Source organism: Mustelus asterias, chromosome 3 (assembly GCF_964213995.1).
Source record: "Mustelus asterias chromosome 3, sMusAst1.hap1.1, whole genome shotgun sequence".
Classification (NCBI taxonomy): Eukaryota; Metazoa; Chordata; class Chondrichthyes; order Carcharhiniformes; family Triakidae; genus Mustelus; species Mustelus asterias.
In genome coordinates, this window is record NC_135803.1 from 2,841,299 (window position 1) to 2,867,700 (window position 26,402).

The 26,402-nt window shown below is 44.1% G+C and overlaps 1 protein-coding gene across 2 annotated transcripts in view; it reads left to right on the forward strand.

The window, feature by feature from the left end:
• tp63 (tumor protein p63) overlaps positions 1-26,402 on the forward strand; it is a 108,558-nt gene that overhangs the window by 27,044 nt on the left and 55,112 nt on the right. For both annotated transcript variants that reach the window (XM_078204295.1, XM_078204293.1), the window contains exon 2: positions 5,090-5,341. In XM_078204295.1, the coding sequence (XP_078060421.1) occupies positions 5,090-5,341 (252 nt within the window). The remainder of the gene's footprint in view (positions 1-5,089; positions 5,342-26,402) is intronic.

A 26,402-nucleotide genomic window follows, 5' to 3' on the forward strand; every position in this document is an offset into this window, starting at 1 on the left:
GGTCTTAAAGTGAGAGGGAGAGAAGTTGATGGAGGGAATTGCAGAGTGTTGGATCCAGATGGCTAAAGTCACAGCTGCCAATGGTAGGACAGAGAGATACAAGAGAGGCCAGAATTGGGGGAATGCAGAATTCTGTAGAGGGAATTGGGGCTAACCAATTTTTAAACATTTTCTTTATGCTATAATTATATTTTCACAAAATAATTTAGAGGGTGGTTGGAGTCACCAACCACCACCCTGTCAGTAAGTTAATTAAAAATTTACTGACAGGGTGGTGGAGACAGGTTCAATCGAGGTATTCAAAAGGGAATTGGATTGCTGTCAGAAAAGAGTCTGCAAGATTATGGGGATAAGGCAGGGGAGTGGGATTGATGTGGAGATGCTGGTGTTGGACTGGGGTGGACAAGATGAGAGGTCACATGACACCAGGTTATGGTCCAATAGGTTTATTTGAAATCACAAGCTTTTGGAGCACTGCTGCTTCATCAGGTGAAGTAGTGGAATGGGACTGGATAGAATGCTCTTTCAGAGAGCCAGTGTAGACTCGGTGGGCCAAATGACCTCCATCTACATTGTAAAGATTCTGTGATTCAGTGTACACACAGCAAGAAAAATGATTGCATCAAGTTAAGAATTATTTCAACAATTGCACTGGCAGAGGGTGAAATTACAGAATGTACTTGGCTTGTACAAAGTATCCCAAAAGGTTGAAGGAAAGGATGGAAAATTTTCGGACTGGAGGCAGGTTGCTAGCAGAGTGCCGCAGGGATCAGTGCTTGGTCCTCTGCTCTTTGTGATTTTTATTAATGACTTAGAGGAGGGGGCTGAAGGGTGGATCAGTAAATTTGCTGATGACACCAAGATTGGTGGAGTAGTGGATGAGGTGGAGGGCTGTTGTAGGCTGCAAAGAGACATAGATAGGATTCAAAGCTGGGCTGAAAAATGGCAAATGGAGTTTAACCCTGATAAATGTGAGGTGATTCATTTTGGTAGGACTAATTTAAATGTGGATTACAGGGTCAAAGGTAGGGTTCTGAAGACTGTGGAGGAACAGAGAGATCTTGGGGTCCATATCCACAGATCTCTAAAGGTTGCCACTCAAGTGGATAGAGCTGTGAAGAAGGCCTATAGTGTGTTAGCTTTTATTAACAGGGGGTTGGAGTTTAAGAGCTGTGGGGTTATGCTGCAACTGTACAGGACCTTGGTGAGACCACATTTGGAATATTGTGTGCAGTTCTGGTCACCTCACTATAAGAAGGATGTGGAAGCGTTGGAAAGAGTGCAGAGGAGATTTACCAGGATGCTGCCTGGTTTGGAGGGTAGGTCTTATGAGGAAAGGTTGAGGGAGCTAGGGCTGTTCTCTCTGGAGCGGAGGAGGCTGAGGGGAGACTTAATAGAGGTTTATAAAATGATGAAGGGGATAGATAGAGTGAACGTTCAAAGACTATTTCATCGGGTGGATGGAGCTATTACAAGGGGGCATAACTATAGGGTTCGTGGTGGGAGATACAGGAAGGATATCAGAGGTAGGTTCTTTACGCAGAGAGTGGTTGGGGTGTGGAATGGACTGCCTGCAGTGATAGTGGAGTCAGACACTTTAGGAACATTTAAGCGGTTATTGGATAGGCACATGGAGCACACCAGGATGATAGGAAGTGGGATAGCTTGATCTTGGTTTCAGATAAAGCTCGGCACAACATCGTGGGCCGAAGGGCCTGTTCTGTGCTGTACTGTTCTATGTTCTATGTTGACCAATTTCTGGTATTGTTGTGGAGCATTGTAAAAGCCACGTTGTGTGTATATTCCTTGGAACACTTTAGCTGCACTGAAATAAATCAGGTTTCTTAGTGGAAATGTGCTCAATGTATATTAACAGTTACAACATTTACAGGATTATAGTCTGATTGAGTTGAGATCTGAAGAAGTAATTATCAAACAGATTTCAGTATCTCTGGCATATTCATTACCTGAGTTACTGGTCACCTGGAATAAACCAGGTGTATCGCAGCTATGTGGTGAAGTGGCCTATTTCTGCAATTCAATAGTATAACACAGGAGATTAGCCTGGGGGTCTCAGTTGTTCACTGTAGTCCCTGGAGCTGTTGTTTGGGATAGAGCAGGGGATGGTATAGACACTATCAGGGTGGTGGAGGTGTGGGCTAAATGCTGTCAGAGGGGGTGGGGCAAATGCTGTCCAGGGATGGGGCGTGTGATGCTGCAGTGACCGTTGGCCTCTGTGATAAGTTATCGTAATAAGACATTCTTATATTTGAAACTTAAAACATATGCAGAATGTATATCAAATTTTCAGCTGCAGTGGAGTTAAACCTCAGTAGCACTGTTTATGCTGGCTTAGAATGGGTTTATCAAACATTTTGTGATTTTTCTTTTGATGTCAGCCAAACGTGCTTGAATATAAAGGTACTTCTACTTAACACTTTGTCTGAAGTGAGTGACCTGTCCATTCTGTCCCTTCACACTTTCTGCACAGTGACTTTAACTATTTGGCAATATAGGAATTTGAAATTTAGATGAAAAGTGACTTTGGTTAAAAATCCAACCAATCTTCCTTTTAGGGAAAGCAAGCTGCCTTTCTTACATACTGTGGGTCTACATGTGATTCCAGTCTCACCAGAGTGATGGAATCTTTACTTCACTCTCAAATGGCCCAGAAAAGCACTCAGTTGCATCAATCCTGCCAGTGAGACCTAGAATAAATCAAAACTTCCAAAAGGATGCGCATGTTATGTGCTCCAGCTCAGCCTTCAACACCATTATTCCTGCGAGACTCATCTCCAAACTCCGTGGCCTGGGACTCTACTCCTTCCTATGCAACTGGATCCTAGACTTCTGAACCCACAGACCACAGTCAGTAAGGATAGGCAACAACACCTCCTCCACGATCATCCTCAACACTGGTGCTCTGTAAGGCTGTGTCCTCAGCCCCCTACTATACTCCTTGGACACCTCTGACTGTGTGGCCAAATTCCCCTCCAACTCAAATTTCAAGTTTGCTGATGACACCACCGTTGTGGGTCGGACCTCAAACAATGATGAGACACAGAACAGGAAAGAGATAGAGAATCTGGTGAACTGGTGCGACAACAATAATCTCTTCCTCAATGTCAACAAAGCAGAAGAGATAGTCATCGACTTCAGGAAGCATAGTGGAGAGCATGCCCCTGTCCACATCAATGGGGATGAAGTAGAAATGGTTGAGAGCTTCAAGCTTTTAGGTGTCCAGATCACCAACAACATGTCCTGGCCCCTCCATGTGGACACTATAGATAAGAAAGCCCACCAACACCTCTCCTTTCTCTGAAGACTAAGGAAATATGGCATGTCTGTGACAATTCTCACCAACTTCTACAGATGCACATTAGGAAGCATTCTTTCTGGTTGTATCATAGCTTGGTATGGCTCCTGCTCTGTCCAAGACCGCAATAAACTACAAAGGGTTGTGAACGAAGCCAGTCCATCACTCAAACCAGTCTCCCATCCATTGACACCGTCCACACTTCCCGCTGCCTCGGAAAAGCAGCCAGCATAATCAAGGACCCCACGCACCCCGGACATTCTCTCTTCCATCTTCTTCCATTGGGAAAAAGATACAAAAGTCTGAGGTCACGTACCAACCAACTCAAGAACAGCTTCTTCCCTGCTGCTGTCAGACTTTTGAATGGACCTACCTCGCACTAAGTTGATCTTTCTCTACACCCTAGCTATGACTGTAACACTACATTCTGCACTCTCTCCTTTTCTTCTCTATGTGCGGTATGCTTTGTCTGTAAAGTGCACAAGAAACAATACTCTTCACTGTATACTAATGCATGTGATGATGATAAGTCAAATCAAATCATCATTAAAAAAAAAAAGCTGTCAGTTGTTCAGGAGCATTTTGTGAGGCAGTGTGACTCCTGAGGGAATGGGGTGGGGGGGAGCAGTTGGTGGTGGTGCAGTCAGGAATGGAGGTACTAAATCTCTTGCTTATGATTGGGATTTGGGGGAGGTGGATGTCGGTGGGGGGACAACCAATGTCCCAGTAAGCTTGGGTGTTGTGTTATAGGAACAGTGTCTCTTCTGCTGGAGAGGGAGGAGACTGTATCCCCCATGTGGTTTGGAGGAGTGGGCAAAGGACAGGAAATACTGTCTCTTTTCTCGTGCTGAGTGATGATGGGGTTGCGGCAGTGGGGCGGGAATCTTTGTGTTTGCTGCTGTTAGTGAGAGGATGAACTGTCTCCCCCACTGGGAAAGGCCAGCTCTCCCCCACTGCGTTTGGGAAATGGTGGGAGGAGAATGTGAAAAGAAGGGGAACAGTTGTCTCATGGGCGGGGTGGGGAAAGTTATGCAGGGTGCATTGTGTCTCAGGTTGGGGGCAGTAGGAAGCAGATGGGCTGAACATTGTGCCTCTGCAGGAGATGGGGGGTGTGTGTTCTTGCAGTGCGGGGGGCAGTGCATTGGGCGAGTGAGGAAATATAATGAACACATTCTGATTCAGTGTTTGTGATCAGAGTAAATGCTGTGTTCTGAGCAGTGTAGTAAATGGATTTATTTTCTCTATGGTGTAGGGAACATCTTTGGCAGGTGGCATTCTAACTGAACATTATATGTAGGAACATTGGTAGTAGGTTCATACAATTTAGTCCTTTAAGAGTGCTCTGCCTTCAATTTAAACATGGCCAATTTGCACCAAGGGGTAATCCTTTTTCAACAAGCAAATAATTAAATATTTTTGTGGTTGACAGCTATAGGATGGAAATTATGATGAGTGCATCTCTTGGAGCAGTTGCTTCACGTTATCCTGTGCAGGCATTGATAAACAGCTCAATATAAATTCAAATAGTCAAATGGGTCAATCAATTCAATAAGGTAAAGTTTGAAGCCCTCTTGCTGTTCAGTGATTCAACTGTGACACGTGACACTGGGTGATTCATTTTAAATATTACAAAAACTTTTCAGCTTTAGTAAAGTGTAAAATACAAGTTATGTTGTGTGTAACATCGACAGTCATTCAGCACAGTAATGTTTGAATTTCACTGTTAATGGTGCTAATTTCATTTTTATCTCTCTCTCCCTCTTTTCCCTTCAGCCTCAGTACACCAACCTGGGGCTCCTTAACAGTATGGAGCAGCAGATACAGAATGGATCTTCCTCCACCAGCCCCTATAACAACGATCACACCCCAAATGTCACAGCACCCTCGCCGTATGCTCAGCCCAGTTCTACATTTGAAACCCTCTCTCCATCACCAGCCATCCCCTCAAACACAGATTACCCAGGTCCACATGGCTTTGATGTGTCCTTCCAACAGTCCAGCACAGCAAAGTCTGCTACATGGACAGTAAGTTACCTCAAGCAGCGTTGACCTTAATTGTACATTCTTAATGATTACTGTAATATGTGTTCCTGCTTTCATAGAACAAGCCTAGCAGTTAGTTCCAGTTAATATTCTAGGTTTTGCCTAAAGAAAACTGTACAATCCAGTTAAAGTATAAACAGAGAGGGAAAGGGCAGGGTGTGCGTTGGGAGAGAGTAGCAGGCTGGAGCGGACTGGGGCAGAGTGTGAGGTGAGAGAGGAGATGGGGAGAGGGTGTGTGGGCAGATAGCAAGAGCAGTGGAGGAGTGGGGCCAAAGTGAAGAGAAAGAGGGTGTAGCAGAGAGCAAGATGGGGTTGGGGTAGAGACTAAAAAGGTGGGGTTAAGGAATGAGAGGGACGGGGCTGGAGAGAGAAGGACGGGCAAATGAAGAGATTAGGTTCAGTGGCGAGTGAAGGGTGAGTAGAAGGTGGGAATTGGTAGTTCTCTCTCTTTGCCCTTTCCCTCAAAGAGTAGAGCTGTATTTTCATTTTATCTTGGAAGTTTCATCAGCATTCACATATACAAAGCAGTGGGGTTTGGCACAATGGACAAATAGAATCGATGCAATTTAATATGGAAAAGTGTGAAATATTACATTTTTGCAGGAGAATCGGGATAATGACTCAATAGGAAGAGACTGATGATTGTGAAGGAACAAAACCCAGAGGTTGAGACACATCATTCTCAGAAAGCATGAGCGCAGGAAGATAAACCATGAATAATTCTGAAGTTAAGCTTTTGTAAATGGGAGCCTAGAATTCACCGTAAAGAAAAATGATTAATTTGTACAAAACTAAAGCAAAATGCTGCAGATACTGGGAATTTGAAGTAAAAGTAGAAAATGTTAGAAATATTTAGCAGGTCTGGCAGCATTCCGCGGACACAGAAGCAGGAGTTACTGTTTCTGGTCAATGATGGATTCTGGCCAATTGATAGAAGTGGGTTAAGTCACAGTTTAGGGAATATATGCGATTTGGGCCCCATAATATAAAAAGCATTAAACTGAATAGCGGTTGGACAAGTGCAGGTTCATCAGGGTGATGCCAGTAATGGTAAACTAGCTATGAGGAGAGACGCCATACTGACACTATTCCCACTCAAACAGAGATAGATAAGAGGAGATTTAAGAGGTCTTTTGAAATAATTGAGTGTTTTGATGGTGTATAGGGGAAGATTTTTTTTGCAGTTGAGAATCAGTAATGTGGGTGTCAGGGTTAGGTATTTGAAAGTACAAAGCCCTCCTTGTATATGGAGTATTGAAACCTTATTTTGGGCAAAGTTTTTTGAATTGAATCACTCTTTCTGAAGTTACTTTGTTTGTTTCACTTCATCCAATTCATTTTGTTTATGGCATGCTTGCCTTTATTGGACGGGGCATAGAATATAAAAGTTGGCATATGATGTTGCGGCTGTATAGAACGATAGTTAGGCCACATTTGGAATACTGCGTCCAGTTCTGGTCGCTACAGTACCAGAAGGACGTGGAGGCTTTGGAGAGAGTGCAGAGAAGGTTTACCAGAATGTTGCCTGGTATGGAGGGTCTTAGCTATGAGGAGAGATTGGGTAAACTGGGGTTGTTCTCCCTGGAAAGACGGAGGATGAGGGGCGACCTAATAGAGGTGTATAAAATTATGAAGGGCATAGATAGGGTGAACAGTGGGAAGTTTTTTCCCAGGTCGGAGGTGACGAACACAAGGGGTCACGGGTTCTAGGTGAGGGGGGCAAGGTTCAACACAGATGTCATGGGGACGTATTTTACACAGAGGGTGGTGGGGGCCTGGAATGCACTGCCAAGCAAGGTGATTGAGGCGGACACACTGGGATCGTTTAAGACTTATCTAGATAGCCACATGAACAGACTGGGAATAGAGGGATACAAAAGAATGGTCTAGTGGGCACATGGTCGGTGCAGGCTTGGAGGGCCGAAGGGCCTGTTCCTGTGCTGTTTTGTTCTTTGTTTATACTTGACTTGTCATGGCAAAGAAAAATTTTCCAATCACACCCAATCCGAGACTGGAGATTCCTGTCCAAGGTCAACAGACCTTTAAATGGTCCGTCAAATTTTCTGTTCCGTCCATGATTCCCGTGCTGGGTGGGACCATAAAATTTACCCCAATCCTTTTCCTTGTTGACTGGACTTCTGGTTGGTGATGCAGAGTGACTCCAACAGCACGGGTTCAATTCCCACACCGACTGTGGCGATTCATGAAGGTCTGTCATCTCAACCTTGCCTCTCGTCTGAGGTGTGGTGATCCTCAGGTTAATTCACCAGCAGTCACTCTCCCCCTCATAGGGGAGAGCAGCCTCGAGTCATTTGGGAGTATGGTGACATTACCTTTTATCTTTTATTTTTCCTTCGGTGCAGAATCACTCCTGTAATGTGTCTGCTTTATAATTCAAGCTGTGAATTGAGAACTGCAAAGAAAATGTCCCCAATGATGTATTCCCAGATGATATAAGAATTCTGTAAGGCAGGAAAACACTTCTATCCTGTACAACTGATCAGATGTGGATAATGTGACACATAAGTGTGAAAGACAGTTGTGTCAGATGCTCTTAAGATTAAATCCTGATGCACGTATTTTTAAAGGCAGAAGCACAAGAGAATTGGGTTATTAACAATGCAAATAGATCTATATCTAAAGTGACTTTGAATATAAAAGCAAGCAATGCTGAATTATCCAAGTTAGTTCCCAATTTGAAGGAAGTAATGCTGCAAAGAACATTAGACCTACAAAAGTGGTAACCGCAAATTTAACAATTGACTCTTGTGTTAGAACAGCACAGTTTGTAGTGTATTATGACAGAAGTGTATAAAATTATAATAGGAGATAAAAGCAGACTGGTTCCAGCAGTTGAGAGGGTCTGGAATGAGGGACCATACATACACTATTTATATGTAGGAGTATTAAAACAGGGATAGGAGAAACCTCTTCACACACAGTTGTGAAGCTGTGGCATTAATTGAGGCAGCAACTGTCACCTTTCGAGGCTAGTTTGGATTAGTGAATGGAAAAGGGAATAAAGAGATATGGGAGCAAGGTAAACATGGTTAGAAGGTTTGCTTGTGTGGAGGGTAAATGCCAACATCGGTTAGTTGTGCCAAATAGTATATCAGCTTGTTGTAGTGTCTATGCATTTCAAATATTGACAAATAAAAATGGACGTGACAGATCACAGCTATGTAGAAAAACTGGGACTTTTATCACTGCAACAAAGAACTTTGAGGGGAACCTGAATGTAATTTTGAAAGCTTAGGAAATGTTCCCACTGGATGGTGAATTGGTAACCAGGGCGCATAGACTGCGATTCTCACTAGAAGAATGAAATTAGAAGGAATGTTCTCACAGAAAATTATTATAGCATGGAATGTGTTACCACAAGGGACGATTAGGCAGATACTGTTAACATAATTTGAAAGGGAATTGGGTGAGGATTTCAAATGGATGACTATAAAAGGGAAAAGTCAGGGAAATGGGATTAGGGACAATTACTTAAGTGGAAGAGCTAGCATCAACACATGAACAATGGGCTGTGTGATCTATATTTGTGCTGTGAATCTGAGAATTGCATAGACTGAATTATTCTGATTGATGGGATTGAATGGCACCTTTTATGTATTTTGGTTGTTGCTCAATGGTGAGATTTCCTTTCCTGTGGTTTTTCTGTGTGAACAGATGATACCTGATATACCTTACAGTACTAAAGTTAGGGCACTGTATGAAAGATCTATTGATCTATTACCTGGTAACACACAGATACAGGTATTTGTTTGTGTCTGGAGCTGTATGCAGTGTAACATTGAACAAGAGTGGTCTCAAGGAATTGTGTACTATTTGCATTACAAATGCATTTATTGTATGTGGCAGAACCAACCATTCATGGTCAGTGTGACTTTGTGTTTAGGACAGATTAGATGTTATATTTTAATGCTTTAATAGAGTAAGGAGACATTCTGTTCACTTTTGCGGCCAGCTTTATGAAATTGAAATTGGCTATGTGAAGTTGGATTACACCAGAGCCGACAGCAACAAACGTCCTTGCCGCAGGATCTGTCTCTGAGTGCAATGACTCGAAAATCATGAGCGTGGATTCTGATTCTGGGCATTACACGGGCCAGTGACTGTCTCTGGCAGCATGTACTTAAACTACGTGGCAGCAGGTGGCACAATGTTGACACCATTCCTCCTGCTTTGCTTGCCACAGTAATCAGGAATGTTACTGCTGACAGCACTATAAGCACAGGTTGGTTAAATCTGATGAACCAAGGTTCTAAGGTGCTTTGAGCAGTAGGGTACAGGGAGGGCAAAATTAAACTAGCTGATGACCTCCCTTCTTTCCCTTTCATCTGCTGCCTTGTTCTGGTCTTCTTTGGACACCAACTAACTCAGCAAGCTCTGTAAACACAATGCTACGGAGTTGTGTGGAGGAGCTGGGCTTAGCAGCTTGGGTGCTGATCTACGCTCGGCATGGATCCCTGCATCATTGATGGTAAACCAGCTTCCATGGCCCAAGCAGCTGACTGGTTTGTCTGAGTTCTGTTTCTTTTGTCTTGATGGTGGATTAATCAGAACCCAGTGATCTGTTAGAATCTGTAACTTGAGAGATATGGAACTCTGATTCTAAATTTCTTAATTTCTGAAACTCAAGCTTACACGCCTTTGCAGTCTCAAACACAAAATAGTTTGGCCGCACATTGCACTACCTGACAAGAATGGTTGATATTTGTGTTGTATTATTGTGCTGTGCTGGGTATCAGTGACCCTCCCTCACTCCTCAGGAAGCCACACGATCCAAGACTTTATAGTTTTCATTCAAATATTTGAGCAAGGAGCAAGATGTAGCATGCAGGGAACATCTGCTACCAGCCCGTTCAACATGTGATGAGGCACAAACTTGTTTATGCCCAAAGACCTGTTGTGGCTTGTTTTCCAGATCAAATGGTTCTAAACATGAACCACGGAACCAGTGATTCTGCGGTTTGCTCAGTATACTAGAATGTGCCTACATTATGTTGTTTTAAAAAGCTCTTAAATGAAAAATCAGCTGGAGGTAAATTATTAAATATATATCATATTTAAAATACAATAAAATATGTATGTAGATACAATGAAGGATGAGTTCAGCTGGTTTGTGTGAACTTAAAAAAAAGAAGAGTGATTAGCATTTTGTGTGGACACCATTGTCAGCATTTACAATTTTCCTTTTTGGACCTGTTGGATTTAACCAGGTGACTTTCTATAACTCTCATTTCCATTTACTCTTGTGCCCTTTTTAATATGCCAATTGGCAAAACCAACCCAGAAAAAAATTAAACCTTAATAATTTTTCCAGATAACATAGTTTGGGACTCATTGCAGAATCAATCCAATTGACCTCAGTTAATTGTACACGTCACGGTTTGAAAGAAATCCCACTTTCAGGCCTACTAACCAAAGTGAGTTTTCTTCTTAAGGCTCAGAATCTTTTCATTTGACCCAATAAAGTGTTAGAGGCGCTGCTGCTTTCCACATGTTGGGTACATGGGATTGGAGGTACAACCAATGATAATGAAGGCAAATGGAATATTGCTGTTTATTGCAAGGGGAATGGAATATAAAAGTAGAGATGTCTTACTGCGTTAATATAAAAACAAAATACTGTGGATGCTGAACATCTGAGATTAAAAAAGGTGCTGGAAAGCCTAGCAGCATCTGTGGAGAGAAAAATAGCGTTATTATTTTGAGTCCAGGAAGACTCCTCTCAGGAACTGGAAGTTTTACTCCAGCTGCAGGGCCTTGATGAGACCACATCAGGAATAGAGTGTGCTGTGTGGTCTTACTTGAAAACAGATATAAATGCTTTTGAAGCAGTTTAGGGAAGGTCCACTTGACTCATCCCTGGGATGAGGGGCTTAGCTTATGAAGAAATGTTGAACAGGTTGGGACTATACCCATTGGAGTTCAGAAGAATGAGAGGTGATCTTATTGAAATGTACAAGATCCTGAGGAGACTTGATAGAATGGATACCAGGAGGAAGTTTCCTCTTGTGGGAGAGGCAAGAACCAGCGGACACAAGTTGATTTGATTTATTATTGTCACATGTATTAACATACAGTGAAAAGTATTGTTTCTTGCGCGCTATGCAGACAAAGCATGCCGTTCATAGAGAAGGAAAGGAGAGGGTGCAGAATGTAGTGTTACAGTCATAGCTAGGGTGTAGAGAAAGATCAACTTAATACAAGGTAGGTCCATTCAAAAGTCTGATGGCAGCAGGGAAGAAGCTGTTCTTGGAGTCATAGAATCATACAGTGCAGAAGAGGCCCTTCAGCCCATCAAGTCCACACCAACACATGCGAAACACCTGAACTCCCACTTCATCCCATCTGCCAGCACTTGGCCCATCGCCCTGAATGTTATGATGTGCCAAGTGTTCATCCAGGTACTTTTTAAAGGACGTGAGGCAACCGCCTCCACCACCCTCCCAGGCAGCGCATTCCAGACCCTCACCACCCTCTGGGTAAAAATGCTTTTCCCCACAACCCCCCTAAACCTCCCACCCCTCACCTTGAACCTATGTCACCTCACGACTGACCCTTCAACAAAGGGGAACAGCTGCTCCTTATCCACTCTGTCCATGTCGCTCATAATCTTGTACACCTCGGTTGGTACATGGTAGTGGACTCTCTTTGCAACTGGAGATTAGGAGAAGTTTTTATTTGAGGGTCGTTAGAATGTGTAATTCTCTTCCCCCAAAAGTAGTGGAGACTGGGTCATTGAATTTATCAAGATAGAGTTAGACAGATTATTGATGGACAGGGAGTGGAGGATTATGGGGGTCAGACAGCGAAGTGGAGCTGAGACCACAACCAGATCAGCCATGGTCTTATTGAATGGTGGAGCAGGCTCAAGGGGCTGAATCATCTATTCCAGGTCCTAAACCCTGAGTTCCAATATTCCTATGAAAATAATGAAGAATCACAGGAGTTTGAGATTATTGGACAAAGGTGGTGACCGGCAAACTTTATCCGCTAGGTTCAAAATCATCTGCATATTATAAATGTGTTAGTGATTTCCCTGCACTTCACACACACAATATCTCCCATTGATGGAAAATCTGAATGCACAACTGGTCTCCTGCCTCTTGTGTATATACAGTTTGCACCATGCTGCAGGCTTATTCACTTCATGTTCCGCTGGCTGTCACAGACTGGGAGTTCCACTGGCTGTCACAGACTGGGAGTTCCACTGGCTGTCACAGACTGGGAGTTCCACTGGCTGTCACAGACTGGGAGTTCCACTGGCTGTCACAGACTGGGAGTTCCGCTGGCTGTCACAGACTGGGAGTTCCACTGGCTGTCACAGACTGGGAGTTCCGCTGGCTGTCACAGACTGGGAGTTCCACTGGCTGTCACAGACTGGGAGTTCCACTGGCTGTCACAGACTGGGAGTTCCACTGGCTGTCACAGACTGGGAGTTCCGCTGGCTGTCACAGACTGGGAGTTCCACTGGCTGTCACAGACTGGGAGTTCCACTGGCTGTCACAGACTGGGAGTTCCGCTGGCTGTCACAGACTGGGAGTTCCACTGGCTGTCACAGACTGGGAGTTCCACTGGCTGTCACAGACTGGGAGTTCCACTGGCTGTCACAGACTGGGAGTTCCACTGGCTGTCACAGACTGGGAGTTCCACTGGCTGTCACAGACTGGGAGTTCCACTGGCTGTCACAGACTGGGAGTTCCACTGGCTGTCACAGACTGGGAGTTCCACTGGCTGTCACAGACTGGGAGTTCCACTGGCTGTCACAGACTGGGAGTTCCACTGGCCGTCACAGACTGGGAGTTCCGCTGGCTGTCACAGACTGGGAGTTCCACTGGCTGTCACAGACTGGGAGTTCCGCTGGCTGTCACAGACTGGGAGTTCCACTGGCTGTCACAGACTGGGAGTTCCACTGGCTGTCACAGACTGGGAGTTCCACTGGCTGTCACAGACTGGGAGTTCCACTGGCTGTCACAGACTGGGAGTTCCGCTGGCTGTCACAGACTGGGAGTTCCACTGGCTGTCACAGACTGGGAGTTCCGCTGGCTGTCACAGACTGGGAGTTCCACTGGCTGTCACAGACTGGGAGTTCCACTGGCTGTCACAGACTGGGAGTTCCACTGGCTGTCACAGACTGGGAGTTCCACTGGCTGTCACAGACTGGGAGTTCCACTGGCTGTCACAGACTGGGAGTTCCACTGGTTGTCACAGACTGGGAGTTCCACTGGCTGTCACAGACTGGGAGTTCCACTGGCTGTCACAGACTGGGAGTTCCACTGGCTGTCACAGACTGGGAGTTCCACTGGCTGTCACAGACTGGGAGTTCCACTGGCCGTCACAGACTGGGAGTTCCGCTGGCTGTCACAGACTGGGAGTTCAGCCAGCTGTCACAGTCTGTGATATCTCTGGCCTCCAGCAGAGCAGCAAGCACACTGTAATGTTCAAGGACCTGCTGATTGGAGCACGGTTTAGTAGGCCTTGCTCTTTGAAAGCCTGATCTGACTGATTTCCCTCTAGTGAAACAAACTCCTTACACTAAATATAGTATTAAACTGGAAAATTGAATCAGCACTTTCTGCATAGGCTGTGATTGAAGAAACTGACGCATGCATTAAAAAAACTGTGCAGCACGATGAAACATAGTCCTTATTCTTGCTGATGTCTAGAGCATTAGGTTGTAGCCCTTAATCATGGTGAAATGAGGTGCACTAGCTCTTAGCCCATAATCTTCCTGAAGCCTGGTGCACCAGCGAGGAGGCAGTAATCTTTCATTCTGAGCAGTATGATTTTGAAGAATGCTACTGAAGGAGATCATTCACCTCTTTGAGCCTGAACTAGACCCAGCTACTCAACTGGCACTAAATACCCTCATCCCATTTTCCTGATCTTTCTCCATACTCTAATATTTTCCTTTCAGGGTTTATCTAACAGTTTGGAGTGGGGCTTGCAAAGAGTGTATCTCAGGGAAGTCAGACCATTATCGATCTATCATTTTCTGGGCAGCAGTAACTGCAGACCCAGATTTCCCCTTTGACTTCCTTTCCCCAGTGACAATACTGCTTTCAAGGATGGCCCCACAGATTGCCTTTTAAACAGTGTAATGATGCATTCCATTTCCTGAAACCTCACTGCATTGGCAAAAGTTTCTTGAAGCTTACAGTTTGACACCTCCGGCATGCATTGCAGAGTCCCAGAACTGTCTGTGGTATTGTACAGAGCACACCATCTTTCAGTGGGACTGGCCGTGCCTCTCGGTGCTCAAAGAAAAACCCTCAGCTACAAATCCTTCCGTTTGAAACGCAGTCAGTGAAAAGCATCTATTACATCCAGCTTCAATTCCTTAATATAGCTGGAGTGAATAGACGGCATTTCATTTTGTTTCTGAAACTCCTACTACTTGATTTTTTTTCACAATCAGCAGAATGTGACGTTAAAGATGTTTAAATACTGCTTCAGTCAAAGTGATAATTTTTACTTTTTCCCCTTACCTATGCAAAATGGTTGTGTTTTCTCAGACAGCAGGCAGGTGTGTGTTTTTTATAGATTGAAAGAAAGGCTCTTTCTACCTGACAGATGAAACAGATTTCAGACTTTGCAGGGGCATGACACTACTTGTAAACTATGCAAGAGAGGCAAGACTGGAGGCGCCGGAGAGCCTGTTAACGCGTCCGTTTGTGTTGCAACTTGCCTGCGTCTATCGCCCACAGCGCGAGTCTGGGTGAGGGAAGCCACCCCTCTTCCAAAAATCTACCTGATCAGACCTGCCCCGGCTGAGAAACTTTGAAGTAAACAGGAAAATTACTCACCGCAGTCATGTGGCTTACTGGAAGATTGTAGCTTTGATAATCCCGTAAACTTTCCAAAAGAAAACACGTCTTTGCCCCGAGTGACATTTTCCTATGGTTTATGAATTTTGCAGCCAAACCGGGATCGTCTTCCAAGTTGGGATTAAACGGCTTTTTCCAGGTGTGGTTGTTGGAGAGGGGGTTGTGGGATTTGATCAGCAGACATTACTGCCTTCATTACAGAATTCCTGTAAACTGTGCCCTTTCAACTTTGGGAAGCACTCCCAGCATTGGAAGTCATAAAGAATAAAAGTTTATACCTTTTCTTTTGATTCCAAATGGCTCTCGTATTTCTGGTTTGACCAAGGATTAATATCTGACATTTATGTGGTTCAGCTTCAGCGCGCCAATATTCAAATGAGGTTGAGGAACCAGAAATACTGGAGCTACCATTGGCTATTATATGGCTGTTTTTGCTTTAGTGCACTTAAATTGTTATTTTTAATATTTAATTAGCCTTCACTTTTCCCATGTCATGTTCTATTTGCTAGCCAAGTGGGAAGGTGAATCTGTTCCCACGACCTAGCTAAATGCTGCTTTTGTAATCGGTCAATGTGTTCTCCACCAAAACAGCACAACAACTTTTGCTTCATCTCCCAGGCCTGGAGCTTAATTTGTGCCACCCTAAATAAATTGTCATTGGACCAACACGTCAGGTCACCCCGAACTAGCATGTGTGCAATATTGTTCAGGTGTCAGCCATGGCTCAATGTAGTGCTATCACCTTTGAATCAGAAGATTGTGGGTTCAGACCCCACTCCAGAGACTTGAGCCTATGTTCCAGGCCCGGATTCATCATCCACACCCAGTGCAGCATTGAGGGAGTGCCGCACGATTCTCGAATCACCTCCAGCCCTGCAATCTTCCCAAAGCAGATACGTGGGAGCACCACCACCTGCAAGTTCCCATCCAAGCCACTCACCATCCTGACTTGGAAACATATCGCCGTTCCTTCACAGTCGCTGGGTCAAAATCCTGGAATTCCCTCCCCAACAGCATTGTGGGTCAACCCACAGCACATGGACTGCAGCTCACCACCACCTGCTCAAGGGCAACTAGGATGGACAATAAATGCTGGCCAGCCAGAGTGGGGTCTGAACCCACAATCTTCTGATTCAGAGGTGATAGCACTACATTGAGCCATGGCTGGCACCTGAACAATATTGCACACATGTCCCACGAATGTCCCACGAATGAACAAAAATATCTATGCTCATTCAATTCTGACCTCTTGTACGTAACCAATTTTAATTGTTGCACCGTTAGTGACAATACTTTCAGTTACTGAGGCCCTAGGATCTGGAATTCCCTCCTTAAATCTCTCCACTTCGCCTTCCACTATTTAGACATTCCTACCTGTTTGAATAAGTCTTTGGTCATAGAGTTCATAGAATCCCTATGGTGCAGAAGGAGGCCATTCAGCCCATCAGGTCTGCACTGAGTCTCTGACAGAACATCTTATCCAGGCCCTTTCCCCCACCCTATCCCTTTACTATATTCAGTTATTAGGGCAAATGACAAAAAGGAGTTTGGTGTCAATTTTTTTCACTAATACATCTGTCTCGGGATGCCTTGCTATCTTAAAAGTACTGTATAAATTCAAGATGTTCTACTGAGGGAGTGCTGTATTGTTAAAGGTGTCTTTTCCAGACGACAAGTTAAATAGAGGCTGTTCTCGGATTGATGTAAAACATTCTATTGTATTATTCAAAGAAGGGCAGGGGAGTTTTCCCCAGTCTTCTGGCCAATATTTATCCTTTAATCAGCAGTGAAAATCGATTCCCTGGTCATCTCACATTGCTGTTTGTGGGAACTGCCTGTGTGCAAAATGGCTGGTGCGTTTCCTACAGTAGAACAGTGACTTTGCTTTATTGGCTGTAAAACGCTTTGCAACATACAGAAGAAGTCTTTTGGTTGTTTCCGGATTGAAATCCCTGATTTAGTCCCATTGTGTGGTTTCTGTAACAAATGGCAAATTGACAACAGTAGTTCACAGCCAAGTGGCAAGTTGAAAATCTGCCCCATGTCTCCAGGAGAGGTGATGTGGAGATGCTGGCGTTGGACTGGGGTGGGCACAGTAAGAAGTCTCACAGCACCAAGTTAAAGTCCAACAGTTTTATTTAGTAGCACGAGTTTTCAGAGCGCTGCTCCTTCATCAGGTCACCAGGAGAGGTGTGAAGGAAATAATTATCTCCTTTTATATAGCACCTCATCATACCATTCAAACACTACACATATTACTGATGGTTTCAGTGCTATGTACATTCTCTCAGCGAACCCAGCAGCTATTCTCCACCACTCACATCCCACCAGTGGCAGTGAGATGAATGAATAAGCAGTTAATCTGTTCTGTTGGTGCTGGTTGAGGGAGGAATTTTGGTCAGGGCACTTGGAGAGCTTCTCTATATTACAGATTGAGGATCTTCGAGTTACTATCCTGTCCAGAGGACAGCACCTCCTGCAATGCAGCCTTCCCTCGGTCCTGCTTGTCCGACAGTGTAGTGCTGTCACAGTATTAACACTGTCAACAATGCAGTGCTCCCTCGATACTGCACAGAGGTGCTAACCTGGGTCTTTGCCTGGGTCTTGCATGGGGCTTGAACCTAAAACTTTCTGACTTTGAGGTAAGAGTGCTACCAATGGGAAAAGCTGACAGTTTCTCAACCAACATGATCAGATGCGGTTTTTACTGGATCATGTTATGTACGTATTGCCCGTCGTCCTAACAGTGACTGCACCGTGATGTGTTTCTGTGTGCCTGAGGTCAGCGCTTTTTCCTTTATTGAGGTTAACTCCTGAAAATATTAGCAAAGTTACAGCAAATAATAGTACTGAGTGGGTTGGTCGGTTGTATGGAATCATTCTATTTGTATCCTATTGAGGCAGCAAATTTGCAAGATCTGGTTGCCAGTCACCTGGCAGGCACAGCGAGTCGCCTACCTGCCTGATATAGTACGTGCTGCCATTTGTGCATGTCGCATTGCATACTGTCAGTGCAGACTCATCCATCAGTGCAGCTGGAAACTCAGTCATCACTCTCGAGGATTGCACTGGAAGTACTTTCAGCATCTGTTGAACCATGGAGTGCAAGATAGTTTCAGAGCTTCCATTAGGGTGCCTTTTGAAGTTCAGAAACCAAAGTGACAGGACAAGGCTAACAGTACATGACTCTGTCAAAGTTGAAATAGCAGGGAGACAAGCTGAGGTAAACTGTGATGTGGCCGTTATATGATACCAAGGCTGTGGTAAGAAGAGAAGTCATGATGTGGAGATGCCGGCGTTGGACTGGGGTAAACACAGTAAGAGTTTTAACAACACCAGGTTAAAGTCCAACAGGTTTACTTGGGAGCACTAGCTTTCGGAGCGCTGCCCCTTCGTCGGGTGGAGTGGGAGATGTGCTCACAAACCTGTTTGGTCTGTTTGATCTATATGATCTATATGATCTGTTTGATCTGTATGCCCTGTTTGTGAGCACATCTCCCACTCCACCTGACGAAGGGGCAGCGTTCTGAAAGCTAGTGGCATTTGCTACCAAATAAACCTGTTGGACTTTAACCTGGTGTTGTTAGACTTCTTACTGTAAGAAGAGAAGGCAGAGAAGTAATGAGCATGCAGTTTGGAGTTCTAGGAGGGAATGTGATTAGGAAATGGTGCGATGAATCAACACCTTAGCTCTGCTGTAGGAAACCGGTTTGGAACTTTGGCAGAAAACAAGGTCAATGCTCAGCTAAGTAATTATCAGAAAAAAGAGGCTTGCATCTATATAGCACCTTTTACAGCCACTGACCGTTTCAAAGCCAATGTAGTAGGGGTGGCAGGGTGGCACAGTGGTTAGCACTGCTGCTTCACAGCGCCAGAGACCCAGGTTCGATTCCCGGCTTGGGTCACTGTCTGTGTGGAATTTGTACATTGTCCTCGTGTCTGTGTGGGTTTCCTCCGGGTGCTCCGGTTTCCTCCGTGCTTGACGTGCTTGTTAGGTGCATTGACTCGAACAAGTACCGGACTGTGGCGACTAGGGGAATTTCACTAACTTCATTGCAGTGTTAATGCAAGCCTTACTTGTGACTAATAAATAAACTTTAACTTTTTAGTCACTGTTGCCATATAGGAAGCAGGTGCACAGCACGATCCCACAAACTGCAATGTGATGATGACCAGAAAATCTGTTGTTTTATGATATTGATTGGGGGACAAATATTGGCCAGGACACTGGAAGGAACTCCCCTGCTGCTCTCTGAAATAGTGCCTGGGGATCTTTTACATCCAGCAAAGCAGGCAGATGGGTCCTTGCTTTGACTTCTCATCTGAAGGATGTCACTCTGACAGTGTAGTATACGCTCGGTGCTGCACTGAAGTGTCAGCCTTGATTTTTGTGCTCCAGCCCTGGAGTGGAAGAGTAACACTGGTAGGAGAGAGTGTGCAGAAAGGTTCAGGTAGCAACCTTGTGTTGAAAAAAAATAGGTAACTGTTGATTTAAAAACCAGTGAAATAGTCCTCGCCTGAAGGATGATCTCATTGTGTCTGTGTTATGATTAATTCAATGTTTGACTTGTTTCTCGGAGACAAGGTGGGTGTCTGGTTGTTAACCATTAAGCATTCTCATCGACAGCTTCAGATAATTCACCTGGCCACGTTGTTGGTTAAGAGTAGGAACTTGCATTTATATTCTGCTTTTGAATATCATCAGGTTAGCCCAGAGGTTTTTGCAGCCAGTTATTCAGTACAGTCACTGTTACACCAGCAAATTTGGTATCTAGTTTACAACAGAGCAAGGCCTCACAAACAAGATAAATGGTCAAAAATAAAAACAGAAATTTCTGGAAATACTCAGCAGATTATGGTACCATCTATGGAGAAACAGAGTTAATGTTTCAGATCTGTGACTCTTCACAAATTGCCAGTGACAGCTACCTGGAAATATGTTTTAGATTTAAGTGAGGACAGAAATAGGCTCAACTGTGACTTGACTCTCAGTCAAATATCTGGAGCACACTCAATTTCAAAGTTCCCAAATGTATAATGGCCACAAATGAGATAACAAGCATTTGGGAAATCAAACTCCAGCAAGGGCCAAGATACTCAGAAGCACAGACTGAGTCTGTTCAGCCTGCTGAGTCTCTGTCAGCCCTCTGTAAAACCATTTAGCTTCTCTCCCTTCCCTATCGCTGTAGGGCTGCCATTTTTATCTCTTCAGGTGCTCATCAAATTCCCCTTTGAAGGCCTCAGTTTTGTCTCCACCACACTCTCAGGCAGTGTTTACAGATGCTCACCAGGAGCTATATTTAAAAAGTTTTCCTCGTATTGCTTTTTTTGTCAGTCAGCCTTAATCAGTGTTACCTGGTTCTCAATCCTTCTGCCAACGTGACTGTCCACCTACACTGCCCAGTCCCATCACGATTTTGAACACTTGTATCAAATCTCCTCTCAACCTTCTCTCCTAAAAGGAGAATAAATCCAAATTCTCCAATCTATCCACATTACTGAACTCCCTCATTCTTGGAATCAATCTTTTTTGCACTGTCCCTAAAAACTTCACATCTTTCCCAATGTGGAGTATCCACTTCAGTTGAGGTGGAATCAGTGTTTTATAATTTCAAAGTGATAATGTAAAGTCTAAGCAGTGTTTGCTGCTATTCACCTCCAAGGATGGAGTTAGAGTCCAGGAACAAACAAATTCTTTGGGTCATGGCCGGTTGTATTGACAGTTTCTGTTGGTAAATTGATCCACAGTTTTTCTTGAATACCTGTTGGGGTTGGGAGAGAATTTGGAAACTCATTCCCTGACACCACCTCATGGACAGTGTCTGCACTACAGTACCTCAGTAAGAAGTCTAACAACACCAGGTTAAAGTCCAACAGGCTTATTTGGTAGCAAAAGCCACACAAGCTTTCGGAGCGCTGCTCCTTCGTCAGGGAGTTCTGTTCACAAACAGGGCATATAAAGACACAAACTCAATTTACAAAATAATGGTTGGAATGCGAGTCTTTACAGGTAATCAAGTCTTAAAGGTACAGACACTGTGAGTGGAGAGAGGGTTAAGCACAGGTTAAAGAGGTGTGTATTATCTCCAGCCGGGACAGTTAGTGAGATTTTGCAAGTCCAGGCAAGTCATGGGGGTTACAGATAGTGTGACATGAACCCAAGATCCCGGTTGAGGCCGTCCTGATGTGTGCGGAACACTTCAGTGGTCACAGGCATTCGGCCTCTGATCTTCGGGTAAGCGTTCTCCAAGGCAGCCTTCACGACACATGACAACGCAGAGTCGCTGAGCAGAGACTGATAGCCAAGCTCCGCACACATGAGGACGGCCTCAACCGGGATCTTGGATTCATGTCACACTATCTGTAATCCCCATGACTTGCCTGGGCTTGCAAAATCTCACTAACTGTCCCGGCTGGAGACAATACACATCTCTTTAACCTGTGCTTAACCCTCTCTCCACTCGCATTGTCTGTACCTTTAAGACTTGATTACCTGTAAAGACTCGCATTCCAACCATTATTTTGTAAATTGAGTTTGTGTCTTTATATGCCCTGTTTGTGGACAGAACTCCCACTTACCTGACAAAGGGGCAGCGCTCCGAAAGCTAATGGTATTTGCTACCAAATAAACCTGTTGGACTTTAGCCTGGTGTTGTGAGACTTCTTACTGTGCTTACCCCAGTCCAACGCCGGCATCTCCACATCATGGCTACATTACATCAGACAGCAGCTTTCCCTGTGAATTGGGAAATCTTTATAAGTGCACAATTTCTAAGTTACATATTGACATAAAAGTGTAAACAAATTGTGACAACAAAAGTGTGCTAGCACCAGGTTTTTAATAGTACAAGCGAATAATGAATGATCTGTGTGGTGTAGTCTTCAGGGTTATTGAAGTTCCAGGGTGAAATATTGACCAAGGAGTACACACATTATTAAATTCCTATTTTAAAAGTCACATATACAGTACTGATATATTTTTTACTTTAGTTACAAATTTCTACATTGGCATTTTCCATTATAAATATCAATGTAAATTTATCACACTGTAATTACATTCCCATTCCTGTAGAGTTGCGGATGGCTCTTTTTTTCATATGGCACCTATATATCGCATTAGCTGATTTATGCATTGCTATTTCGCTGCTCACTTGCCTATTTTTTGACACTTGTAAACAGACCTTACTACTTAACCCACATCATTTTTCTACTCCCCCACCTATACCTGTAGTATAGTATACTGACTTATTATGAAAACTTTTCAAAACTAACTTTTGTTTCATTAAAATTTCCAACTTAACTGAGTTGTCTCTTTCAATAACAAGATCACTTTTTACTTTTCTCACTTCGCATTTTAAAATGTAACTTTCATTGTTACGTTACACATGAATGTGTTTACTCAGGTAATGAATTTTAATATCACCTGTAGTTACCAGGCATCCTCCTACCTGGTCCCATGTACAGCAGTAACATGCTTCATAATGAATCAAGAATTATCCTGAAACCAACACTTCCAGATATCGAACTAAAAGCTTATCTGGTCCTTTGTGTGCAAACTTGGTGGCGTGAGACCCATTCTGTGATGGGAGTGGTTACCTCAAACGTTTAAAAAAGCCTTGAATATTGGCAAATATAAGTTCAAATAAAAGTTTATTCATTAGTCACAAGTAGGCTTACATTCACACTGCAATGAAATTACTGTGAAAATCCCCTAGTTGCCACACTCCGGCGCCTGTTCGGGTACACCGAGGGAGAATTTAGCATGGCTAATGCACCTAACCAGCACGTCTTTCGGACTGTGGGAGGAAATCGGAACACCCGGAGGAATCCCACGCGGACATGGTGAGAACGTGCAAACTCCACACAGACAGTGACCCAAGCTGGGAATCGAACCTGGGTTCCTGGCACTGTGAGATAGCAGTTCTAATCACTGTGCTACAGTGCCGCCTTCAACTATTGCTAAGGATACTGTGCAGATTAAAGAAGACATTTCACTTTAAAAGGTTTTTTTTAATTAGAAAAATTGAGATAAATTTCTCCACAAGGAAACATGCTGCAATTTTACTACCAATTCCAACCGCCATCCATTCATTTCCAGAATAACTGGGCAAGTCCATGAATGAAGTGTTGACAATTGTCAAATCCCAGTCTGCCTTGCTCAGTCACATTGGGCCCAGATTCTACGATTTTAATATCAATAAGAAGTGAGACTCCCTCTCAGTAACTCTACAGGAGTAATGCAAGTGAAGGCTTTAAGATTCCTACAGGATCTGACCAGGTTTCCCTGAAGTATATGATATTTTTTCACATGTTCGCAATTTTCTGCGGTTCCATAAAGGCACGGTTAACTCAGGGCCATTAGTAAAGAACAAAGAACAATACAGCACAGGAAAAGGCCCTTCGGCCCTCCAAGCCCGCGCCGCTCCCTGGTCCAAACTAGACCATTCTTTTGTATCCCTCCATTCCCACTCCATTCATGTGGCTATCTCGATAAGTCTTAAACGTTCCCAGTGTGTCCGCCTCCACCACCTTGCCCGGCAGTGCATTCCAGGCCCCCACCACCCTCTGTGTAAAATACGTCCTTCTGATATCTGTGTTAAACCTCCCCCCCTTCACCTTGAACCTATGACCCCTCGTGAACGTCACCACCGACCTGGGAAAAAGCTTCCCACCGTTCACCCTATCTATGCCTTTCATAATTTTATACACCTCTATTAGGTCACCCCTCATCCTCCGTCTTTCCAGTGAGTAAATCCGAGAGTTCAATCTGGCTGCAGTGTCCAGTATTGTTCCCATCTGTTTTGTGCCTGGCTGGGACTGAAATGCATTGGGTTTGACAAATAGTATCAGGTTTAGTAATTATGAAATTCAAATATTTCTGGGAAAGTTCACCTCACAGTTTTGGTTCCGAGCAGTGTCTGCAGAAATGGGAATTTCCAGAGTTTTGACAAGCATTGAAAATTAAACTCCAGATAAAATCTGTTCATCAAAGCGGGTGTGGCAATGTTAAGGGTGGGTGGATCTGTTCGTCAAATGCTGGCGGGCAGGCCAATTATTTCCAGAACTTTCCTCTGTTTAAAATCTTGGCAAGTAACCATGGTTACTTGACTAAGCTTGGTGAGCGATGAAGAAGGTGGTAACCATCTGGTTCACAAACCTTATGGTTTCTATAAATGTCTACACTTATAGCTGTAAATGGGAGCAAAGGTTCTCTTTATCATTTAAACTAGTGCAACTGAAAATGATTGCCTTGAAACTCCTATCATTTCCATTGCTATCAGGCTCACGTGTTCAAGGGGCTGAGTGAAAAGGACAGATCGAGATACCCAAATTTCTCAGCCTTTCTAGGTGTTGACAGAACTGACTACAGGTATGTGGATCGTACATGGAATGGAAAAGGACAATCTGAACCATAACTTCAAGCTAAGGTGTAGGAAGCCAGACAAGTAGACATGGTCAAAGTAGGAATAGGATGTCTGCAAGTTCTTTGCCCCGAATGATTAACACATGATGGGGGAATGGAGGAAAAATCCTGGAATCATTGAAGAAACAGTTAGATGCTGCAAGGGGGAGACTGTCAGATCTGTCTAGACAGATGAAGTAAGATGAGACAAATTGTCTTCCTCATCTGTGTTTAACTTGTGGGGAACTTTTTTAAAAAGAGAACTACTTTTTGCCTACATAGAAAAGGTGTGTTCCAGTGCTGCTCCAGAACAAGTCCTTAAACAATTCATGGGATAGAATGGTGACAGATAAAGGGATGTCCTTTGCAGGCACTGACACCGAGCTCGCTGGACACTACTACCCTCTTATTTCACTTTGGACCTGGATGTTTGTGTTTCCAGACTAATCCAGAGAATGAGTTCTCCGTTTGAGAATTTGAATTCTGCAGTGATAGCACTGTGTAGATCAACGTTTGAAGCATCCAAAAGCTTTCCAAAAATGGAGTCAACCGAATATAAAATGTGAGCCATTGGCCATGGAAACCAGGGGAGATTTCATTTGCAGATTTAGTTGCTCTGGTCCAGAAATACCATAATCCAAAGTCCTCAGAGATTGTTCAAAGATTCAGATTTCATAGCCATTTTTGAAAAGCAGGTCAAGCGGTAGCTAACATTGTGGCAGAATTACATCAGCTTTCAGAACACTGTGATTTTGCAGCAGTTTGAGAAGATATGCTCAGATATAGGCTGGTCTGCGGCATTAGTGACAACATCATTCAGTGTTGGTTGTTGGGGGAAGCCGCAATGAGTTTTAAGAAGGCTGTAGAAACTTCTCAAAGCGTAGAAATGGCTGCCAGTAATTCGAGATACTCAGCAGGCAAATGGTAGCGCCCAGGCGGGGGTGCTGCACCAAGTACAGAAAGAAGCTGCAAGCAGAAAAGTGAAAGCAGTGGGCGGGGGGCACACTGTGCCAATCATTGAAATTTTATGGACGCTGTTTGTTACCATGCAACAAGAAGGGATATTTAGCGAAGAAATGCAGGGTGCGAAAGGCAAGGTGAGAGGCAAGCCTCAAACAGTTACCATGCGGAAAGCTCGGAGTGGGCAGAGGAACAGACGTACAGTATGTTTAATGATAATGAGGCGTGGGCAGAGCCTCTTTATACTAAAATGGTGGTGGAACCTCCACATCGGTAATTTGTGAAAAGACCTACGAGTCAACATGGTACTCTCACCGAGCACCAGCTCTTAGTCTGGCAGAGATTAATCTTCGGACATACACCAGAAAGTCTAAACCTTTGTTCGGGGCATTGGAATCCTTTATCGTTAATAATAGTCAAGAGGCAAGGGCACATCTCCTTGTGGTCAAAGGGAAGGGATCGAGTTTGCTAGGGCATGACTGGCTCAACAAGTTTCATTGAACTGGGGTGAGATCAAACACACAAAGATGACCGAGGATGTTGTTAAGTATCCAGATGTGTTCAAGGTTGAACTGGATACGTTGCGTGGTACTACAGTGAAATTGTATGTAGATCCTCAGGCTACTGCTCACTTTTTCAAGCCCTGAACAGTGCCTATGCCATGAGAAGGAAAGTGGAGGAGGATTTGGAACGGGTTGCAAAGGCGTGGAATCATTGAGCCTATTCAGCTTTCTCATTGAGAAGCTCCAATCATTCTTGTCTTTAAAAACAATGGTATTTGTGGTGACTACAAACTCACCATTAACAGGTTTCCAGTTAGATGCTTATCCATTACCCA